The sequence below is a fragment of the Ixodes scapularis genome, unplaced genomic scaffold, assembly GCF_016920785.2.
Source record: "Ixodes scapularis isolate PalLabHiFi unplaced genomic scaffold, ASM1692078v2 PGA_scaffold47__10_contigs__length_4178495, whole genome shotgun sequence".
NCBI classification, from domain to species: domain Eukaryota; kingdom Metazoa; phylum Arthropoda; class Arachnida; order Ixodida; family Ixodidae; genus Ixodes; species Ixodes scapularis.
The window spans coordinates 3,964,138-3,973,887 of record NW_024609876.1 but is presented as its reverse complement, the minus strand read 5'-3'; the positions used below and the strand labels follow the sequence as shown (position 1 = coordinate 3,973,887).

The window sequence follows — 9,750 nt, the reverse complement described above, 5'->3', positions numbered from 1 at the left end:
TCAGCTACGGTTCATGCTTTTGCAGCCTGAGCGATATCGCGACTGAAAATTGCGAGCGGAATCTCATCATGCGAATCAGGCTTTAGCGTGCATTCTCTGCGGCGTCCACGCTGAATGAATCGCCGCATGTCGCATGCTTCACGCAATGTTTTGCGATGTAATGAGCCTCGGTAATTTCACTGAGGCCGCTCAAGTAGTCAGACATTGCCAGGAAGACGTAGAATGAACAATTCCAGCGCGAAAAAGAGCACGGGGACTCACACCGACGACGACAATGTCGCATTTCAATGGTTTATTTATGGGCGACGGCATGCTTCTTGCCCACATGCCATTGCACATGTGCGGCGCCGGTGGCGTCCGCTAAGGGCGCTCCAGTATGTTTGGAAACATGAGTTGGTTTATACGGACTGTATATGTGCATGTGTGCTATTTGCAGTGCTCCGGAGCCCCCAAGGTTGGATGACCGGTACCGGCAGGTTATCGAACGCTCCGAGGGCAGTGTCCTCCTTGCTCGGCTGGCCGAGATCCCGACCTCTCCTTCAGAGGAGTGCTCTGCTTTCTACAACAAAGAAGTCATCGTTTCGGTGGAAACAGCCGCTACCCTGCTGCACGACACAGAAAACAAGGCAGCCTGGATGATGGAACGTCGGTGCCGAGTTACAGGCAAGTGGCATGTGTACTAATAACTAGTCGTGGAACGAATCTTTGTCTAAACAGAAGAAACGACCGCATGTGGAGTGCTTCCAAGAGGTTCGGAGAGTTGGCAAACCATATGAGTGAGCATTTCAAATTCTGTAACAGTAAACCTGTGGTCGGTTTGCCTTGCTGCATACCCAACCCGGAGGAATAACACGGAGCCAACAGTTTCAACAACAAGAAACTACATTTAATTGGACATGAACAAGACGATTAACATTGTTACCAGTGGCGCCTGAGTCCAGGCAGCGATTTCCTGCGCGCTGTCTCTGATCCGCTTTATCAAGGCGGCGCACTTGATGTGCACGTGGCCGGCTTGATTTCGCTGCCATACGGGAAAGTTCGCCACCTGTGCCCCGCAGTCGGGCAACTGGGCTGGGTAGCCGCCAGGGTGCCCCTCAAGCTTCGTCCAGCATGTTGATGACGGAGACGTGGGGCGCGGGGGGTGGATGGCGCTGCTGGGGAATGCCCCAGGGCTCTTCGACTCACGTACTTAACTGGTAGCGATCATCTCCTTGAGCGCCGCATCTAGAAGGGCCCTTTTGTGGACGCTGATCAGTCGAGAGTTGCACCTCCGGGGCGGCGCGTCACTGGTTTCAATGCGGTGCAGCAAGATGTCAGTCTTTCGAGGCGTTTCCATGAACATCAGTGAGAAAGACTGCAGGACGGCATGCAGCTCTTGCTTCTGCTGGCTGCTTGCAAGGCACTTTCGCAACGATTCTCGAATGCCGGCAGGCAAGACGTCTGGCACCACAATGAAGTGGGCTGCAGTGGGCGGGTTACGGATGCAGTCCTCCCATCTGGTAAACGGAGACAGCTTCGGTTGTTGTCCCGGCCGGTAATTGCCACCAGAAAAGTCGAGTGTCATCCTTTCGCCTGTAATGAAATCTCGGCCCAAGATCACGGATACCACGGCTCCTGGCAGATAAAGAAATCGCTGATGGCCGCTTCTTTCCGTTAAACCGAGTCCGCAGCCTGACGGCTCCTCCAGCTGTTATCGCTGTACCAGAAGCTAGCTGCAAACGGGTTTCGCACTCCCGGAGGCTTGTCTTTTTTGCTTTGCAGAGTTTGAAAACGAAATCTCCTATAAGCGAGATAGCGGCCCAAGAATCTAAAAGTGCGACAATGGGAAAATCGAGCAGTGAAATCGTCATGCGCGGTTCAATGATGTTAGGCTCGGTCTGGATTCGACATACCGATGGCATCTGTGCCGCGGCCTCACTGCTCCCAGGGACTGTAACGGCCGTTGGCGAGTGGCTGTCTGGTTTCAGCGTCGCCGGCCGTAGTATAGTCAGTTACAGGTTAAGAAGGTAGCGGCAAATGCCCCTCAAAGGGAATCAGATATCCCTCCGCCACCTCCGCATCCAATAGCGTCCCACCGTTTCCGTGACGTCGCGGCCAACGCGCGAGGAGGGTCTTGCCTTTCTGCACATATTTGCTTTATCTTTCGTCTTTTACTTAGCATTGTGGAAGGCACGAGAGGGAGATTAGAGTTCTCCCCCACCGACGGAAACAAATACGACTTTCGGGGATTAGCTTCCCCCCCGATGGATACAAAGGCTGCTTTCAGGGGCTCGGTTCGCCCTCCAGTGAATACAAAGGTCGCTTTCTTAAAAAGTGGGATCGGAGACAAGTTGGAATCCATTGAAGCGGAACAAGGAGTGTCTCCAGTGAACTCTTCTTTCGACTGCGGAGAGATTTGAAACGGGCGCAGCACGCTTGTGGGTGGAGCTTCTCCTACCTTCTTGACTTGTAACCGACTTTAGTTTCCCTGGTTGTTCTGGTTCCGGCTCCTTGCTGCCATCTCGTGCCACCTCTTGTTTGTAGTGTCCAGAAGTCTTGGACACTGGTTTCGGTGATGGCCGGGCTGCTCGCACTCGTAGGGGCAGTCCGACGACAGTTACTTGCTTAGGCCACCCGCACCCAGGTGCCCGTCGGACCGCCTCCAGTGATCGGGTAAAGAACCACTATGGGAGGGCCTCCACCAGGCTTGCGACCAGCTATTGCGGGGAGGGCTTGTTCCATTGCGGCGGGGGTTAATGCTGCATGGCTGCGTGATTGCGACCGCAGCGTGCCAGTTTTCACCAGCATTTGCAGGAGCAGACTGATGAAGAGGGTTAGCTTGGGTGGTGATTTCCGTTGGGCCCCAGCTTACGATAGGGCACGGCCAAAGACCTCCCACCTGTCGTGGCGACCCCCGCCCGAGACCCTCACGGGCCCCGCTGTGACCTCCGGGCACCTCTTGATGAGAGTTAGGCGAACATCCGCTTATCCCGCACGGGAGAACGCCATGCATGCCACGCCAACTCTCCTGGTTGACGTGGTGGGGAAAGGAGGTCTCGTTCGGACAGTCCACTTGCGTGGAGGCCTCGGGGCCCCGCCTTGCGCATGCAGGTTCAAGCGCGTGCTTTGCTAGTGGCGGCGGCACGTAGTTCCGCTCGGCATGAAGAACTTCCTCGATGAGGCAGGCACCCCGGGCTAGTTCTTCAAGTGTCTCAAAGGTGCGGTTCATGAGGTAGACGTGGTAGCTTGGGTGTTAGTCTTCTGACCTGCGCTACTCTGTCCAACTCCGGTGACTTCAAGTCCGCCCTCTTGCATTACCTGAACGTACTGGACCAGACTTTCGTCCGGGTGCTGCGTCCTTGCCTTGAGCTCTCGGAGAATCTGCGTCGCATAGCCTGCAGGCAGGAACTCTTCTCGAAGCCTTGTCTGGAAGTCCGCCAGGCTGGTGAAGAGGGCTTGCGACCCCAACCAGCAGCTGGCGCTGGTTTGCGACGCCAGTGGGACAATGCGGTCTACGATGAAGGCTTCCGAGGCACCAGAGGCAAAGTGGTACGTCTGCAACTCGCCCAAGAAGTCAGTTGTCGTCGTACCCCGTGGAGACTGGAACAGTCAAGTGTGGTCGGGGCTCTTGCGGTGGGGTCTCCTGCTGGCTAGGAGTGTGGGCCAGGCGCTGCATCACTGAGTCCCACATCTCCGTGGCCTTCGTTAGCAGGTTCATTTGTGCCGCTGCGGCCATCGCGGCTTCCTGCTCCCGTGTGAGCATGCTTGCAAGCACAAAAAAAAAAAAGAAACGCCCCCCAAAAACCAACAGAAGCGCAGCACAAGCGTAAAAAAAAGGAAACGCCTCCCAGAAACCAACAGAAGCGCGCAAAACGATTGCCGCGGTCACAAAAACACAGTCAGAAACACGCCATTACAACAAACGCGGATGTGCCGGAAGCACAGAACGACGGTAGAAAACACGGGGAGTGGCAACAAGGCTTATCGAAAGAAGAAACCAAGCCCCGTAAAATTCCTGCGAGTGGGTAGCACAGCACGCTTGGGTGCCATTGTGGTCGGTTTGCCTCGCTGGCTGCATACCCGACCCGGAGGAATAACACGGAGCCAGCAGTTTCAACAACAAGAAACTACATTTAATTGGACATGAACAAGATGATTAACATTGTTACCAGCAATGCCTGAGTCCAGGCAGCGACTGCCTGGACTCAGGCAGTCGCGATATGCGCGTGGCCGGCTTGATTCCACCGCCATGCGGGAAAGTTTGCCACCTGAGCTGAGCTGGGGAGCCGCCAGGGTGCCCACAAACCTTACACAAACTACATGAAATGTTAATATAAACATTTCATTTCAACAGTAGTCCTCCCAGTTACTATCTGTCGTGGTGGGTTTAGCTCACTTTCAAACATCTGTATATACTTGGTTTTAATTTCACGTAGATTCACATAATCAAAAGCAGTGTTGTGCATATTGCTTGCCCAAATGTGCGCCTCAATGCTAGTTCACTTGTGGCACCTTTCATTACCACTCTTTAGTTTGATGAAAAAAGAAACCAGGCGTAACATTGATGTACAGGTCATTCATTGTAGTTAGATTTTATTTTTGTTAATTAGTGTCGTACCCTATTATCCGCGGAGCCAATACAAGTGCATGAGCAGGACTGCAAGAAAGGATTCGACTAAGTATCCTACCCATTTCTAACCAGTGTACCAAACCAACGCCACGCAGATAGCAAGGTTCCCCCACGGTATTTTCTCAGTCACGTAGTGAGGTCTATCGCGGTGCACAGATAGGACACGAGAGTGCGTCACCAACCAAGCACGAATTCTAGACGAACGCGGACTTGGCCGCCATGTCCAATCTGGGCCCGGCAATAGATCTCACAATGTGACATGGTAAATCCTGTGCACAGGCTTTCTTATCTAGGTGGTGTTGACCAAACTGGCTTGTGCTTTCTGACATTTAATGAATACATTATAAGTAACTAAGCCTACTATGTAACAAGAGATCATTCGTCTGGGTTTTGTTTGGAAAGGCAAGTTAGTCCTCTTGTTTTAGTTTATTTATTTAGAGTTATCAGATAAGCCAGATGGAAGTATATTCAGGGAATGAAGAATCAACACACAAAACAAGGGACGACACAAGCACATCTTTCAACTAGCAACAAACATACAACTTTTGGGTATTGTGTGTTCGTTTCTATTTAAGGCTTGCTTCTGCCATGCCTTGTTCTGCGAATTTACTGTTTCTTAATCTTTTGGCTCCGACCAAAATGCTGATCAGTTTATTCAGGGAGGACGTTTTCATTAGAGGGAAAGTAAGTTTGCTTTGTTATTTACCGTGTTCTTTACAAATAAAACCACAGACATTCTGTTGGGTGTGTCTTTTTGCAGGAACAACCTGCTATTCACTGTTCACCTACAAGCAAGCCGACTGGGAGAGGAAGGTCCGTTTCACAATGCAGCCTTACGTTCCGTGGGAATGCTGCAACTGCATATGGTCAACGCTGTGAGCCAAAAGCACGGGAGAAGTATTTGACGACAAAGAACGGAGACGTTTTTACTTGCGGTCTCATTGTTTGTCCAAAGAACCCCTGGCTGGGCTGCTTCCCTGATGGTGTAGTGTTTGAGGATGGAAGACCAGCAAAGTTGCTGGAGATCAAATGTCCGTCAAAGGGACAGACAATGACAGCGAAAGCCCTTCTGGCTACCCTGCGACTTCCTTGAGAAAAATGAAGCAGGCACATACGCGCTCAAAAAACGCCACACCCATTATGCCCAGGTGCAACTCGGAATGGCACTCTTAGATGTGAGAAAGTGTGACTTGGTTATTCATGCAGACATTGATAACACCATCGGAGTTTGCATGATGAAGCCTTTCTTTGGCCTCTGCTTACTAGAGTAAAGAATGTGTACTTTGAGCATGTGCTCCCAGTTCTGTGTTCGTAAGCATGCCACCTAACCACGCGATAAAGTGCCGAAACGCGAGGAGCGTGTACTCGGCACTTCAGTGGCTGAGATGACTTGTCGCGTTCCAAGAGTTGGTTATCGAGTTTAAGGCTTTTGGTATTTTGTCACGTAGTGTCTTGAAACAACCTTTTATTTTCAATTTTATGTTGCTTGCATTCGACTGATGCATAATCTTTTAGGCTTATAGGGTCCCAAATGACTTCTACATACTGTAAACGACTAAATTTTCGTGGGGACCTAATTTCGCGAGTTGCCTACAAATGCGAAAAATATGTCCTGCGAACGATTCGGGCAATATGTGAACACTACGGAAGCTACACTCGATTCGCAAAAATTAGAACCCGCGAATAATTTCAAATTTTCAGCTTTGGCCCGATTCGCAAAAATTTGTGCCCGCTAAAATTAAGTCGTTTACATTATTCTGTAAATGTTACGGGAAAGTGTGCAATATCTCACTGTCAATAAACCTGTGCAAGGGTGCTACAATGACAGCCTACGTGCCATCCAGAAACCTTTTATTGACCAAGACCAGCTTGTGCTGCGACTCCCTGACACATGTGCTACGACTCTGTTATAAATTACTGGCAACTGCTTCCCTTCCAACTGCCTTTTCCATCGCACTGGGCACTACCACACTGCATACCATGAAGGAATTAATACAAAATAAACATGAAAGCGCTTAAAGCTGATAGGAAGAGTTTCAGAAAGAGTCTCCTAAAAGCTTAAGAGCTACTGCTGGTTTGCTGAGGGATTTAATTTTTTGGCTCAAAGTAGCTAATTCTAAGAGTGACATGTCGGCAGCTGCCACTCTGGGGCTTTGAGAAGGCTCCCCCACAGTGGTGAAGAGTAAACTTAACACAAGTGCACAACTTTCTTTATTATCACATTGCACTAAAAACATGCAAACCTACACATACAGGCCACACACAAAGAATAAATCTGTTAAAATGCAAAAGATAGAAGCAGAGAGGTCTGAAAAGATGTGTGAGGCTTTATTTGGCAAAAGTTGCTTTAGGTTGGCACAAGCTAAGGCTAGCAGTAACATCCCAAAAAAATCAACAGGCGGTGACATTACTGCTGTGACTTTGTAAAATCTGCCTCGGGGTGGCACACGCTGGCGCAAAAACAACATACCAGGAAATTTAGTAGTGCTGAAGACTTCTCTATGCCAATATAAACAAACATAACATACACAATGCGAGCAACACAAAAATGAAAGAATGTAAAAAATCGAAAGACCTCAGTCTTCGGCGATATGTACAATGCTTAAGTTTGCAAAAACCACCTCGTGGTGACACAGGCCAACGCAAGAGCAGGGTACCACCTATAATGCACTGATGACAACGACATAGGTAACGCAGCAGACACCCCAAAAAATGCATTATAACTACAAACAAAAAAGTACCAACAAAAGTTTTCGCTCCCAGATAGTTTACAAAAACTTGTCGTCTGCCAGAACCGGTGCGGACAAGTTGGCCAAGCCACATGCAATGATCAGCACATCATCAGCAATCGGTACCAAATTCCAAGGCATCTTTTGTGACGTAATCTTTAACAGCTTGATCCTTTGTATCACCCTTTCAACGTGAACCCTTGCCGCAGCTATGTGTTTAGTGGCAAGAGCTTCGGCCTTCGACAGCTGCTTCTTGGCATGTAGGAATGGGGGCCTCACCACAGCTATTAGCCTTGTTTCGCATGTGCTGTCAATGAGAAACCCCTTATCCACCATTATGTGGTCTATTCCCGGCAAGAGCTTATCTACTAAACCACTTTGGTCAAAGATAGCCTTGTCCGAGGCTCGACCGCCGTAGCCGCTACTAATGTAGGTAACCAAGCCACCGGGCGAAACCCCCACCAGATACTTCACAGTGTGGCCTTTCTTGTAGTGAGAGTACGTACAGATACGACACTTAAGGCATTTCGGCGTTCCTACAGGAATCTTTGTGCAGTCCAGCACAATGCGGACGTGGGAGAATTTCTGGAAGCATGCCGGCAGGTTGTGCAGCACTTCATCCTTTGAGGGCCAGGTTATCGCATTTTGTAGAAATACAGCAAGGAGTTTTGCAATGCTTCTAACAGTGGTGCTTGCTGTTGATGGAGACACCCCGTAGATGTGTGACAGGAAGTCAAATGTCAGAGCATGCTTCAAAGCCATCATGGTCATGATTACTCGATCCTTTGCTGGCAGTGTAGCTCTTGCTGATCTTAGCATCTTTCCAGACACGAGTTTCTCCAGAACATGGAGAAGCTCCATGTTGGGAATGCCCGTAAAGGAACATACATTCCCCTGATTAATCATGCGGGAAAAGTTCTCCCCAAAGTCGCCACTACACACTTGCACGCCTTCGTCAAGAACTACTGTGGCTTGGAGAGGCCTCCGCAATGGCACTGCAGGTGGCAGCGCTGCATCTTCACCTTCAGGAGGCTGTGCCCCGTCATCCTGCTGATGGGAGTCTTGGGCCTCGCAGAGCGCAACCTAGAATAAAGTTCATAAAGAAAAGTAGTGCCCTATATTATTCCACATCAAATCGGACGTGAAACATGATCAATGTTAAACTGGACTTCTGACTCTTTTCAATTGGCCCTGATGTGAGCCCCTTGGAGTCTAGCGTGCAACACAACCTTTTGCACTGATGGTGAAGTGAGTCTGTCCAGTTCGTGCCAAGTACATAAAACAATCTAGGCAGTTGCAAATGCATGGTATGTGTGGCCCCTTTCTTGGTGTACCTTTTTCAGTGTGCAATTTTCCGCCATGTGCCTTTTTCACATGGACGTGACCGCAGCACTTTGAGTCTCGCTTCAACCCGTTACACACACCCAGTCCTCCTGGCTACCTCTGTTCTACCCAATCATAGTCGCCTCCTTTCCATTCATATGCTACAGTCGCATTAGCGTAAATGTAGCAGGTCCGTGACAGCCAAAAAATTATGTTCATTATTAGACAGCGCAAAGTTTGTCTGCCAGCTTATGGCAATATTGGTTTACACTGTAGATGAGAAATATAACCAGTGCAGTACGACTGCTAGCCTGGGGTCTTTGATGTGCTCCACGCAGTAGTTGTACTTGACTGTATCCAAGCACGATGCTCATCCAGATTGAAATGGGCAGGGGTACCAGGATCGCTCGGCGCTGCAGCGAGAGCTTTCGCTCCGCGTGCTCCGAGCTGTTGTGTGCTTGGCCCACTCAGCCACCGACCCCCCTGTGATAGTCATCGTTTGGGAACTGTTGAAGACTTGGTATATATGGGATATGAGCATGAGACAAAAAAGACACCATTCTTTTTATACAAAACTGCAAATTGATCAAACTGAAAAAAAAGAAAAAAAGATTTGGGGTGAGGCAGGCATGCAAAGGCAGTATCCAAAGTGCATTTACCTTGGCCAAGAGAGGCTTCCCAGCTTCCCTCCTCATGCGACGCTTCTGGCGGTCCACATCCAGTTCCCTCGCTCTCTTTTTTCTCTCTACATTCTCAGTGGAGAGGGTAGGCAGGTTTTCGGAGGGCACTGTTCCTTTCTTCAGGCGACGCCTTTGACTTCCATGTTCTGGGGGAAATAAATAGCAAAGTACAACATATTGGTGACAGAGCTACTAAACAGCTGAACAGATTGACTGCTCAGTTTCAGAGTCAGTTTTATGTTTTATCTTGTTTGGTTCCTATTAAAGCACTTTGTATGCAAAATAAAAATCACCTGTGTCTGGAACTTTTTTGTGTACGTGTCTTTTTCTTACCGGCAGTCTCCGGGTTATTTTGTTTGATTTATTCTTCGTTCGGTGAGTGCCACTGATGCCATAAACACATGCTGCG

The 9,750-nt window shown here is 49.4% G+C and overlaps 1 protein-coding gene and 1 pseudogene across 1 annotated transcript; one reads left to right on the top strand and one right to left on the bottom strand.

Moving 5' to 3' along the window:
• Positions 1-419: 419 nt before the first annotated feature.
• LOC120837869 lies at positions 420-6,258 on the top strand (annotated as a pseudogene).
• Positions 6,259-6,782: 524 nt separating this feature from the next.
• Positions 6,783-9,539, bottom strand: LOC115319868. The gene is made up of 2 exons (XM_029979877.3): positions 9,321-9,539; positions 6,783-8,421 (listed from the first exon to the last, which is right to left on the bottom strand). Exons 1-2 carry the CDS (start codon positions 9,354-9,356, stop codon positions 7,378-7,380), a joined length of 1,080 nt encoding a protein of 359 aa, XP_029835737.3. The 5' UTR covers positions 9,357-9,539; the 3' UTR covers positions 6,783-7,377.
• Positions 9,540-9,750: the final 211 nt, after the last annotated feature.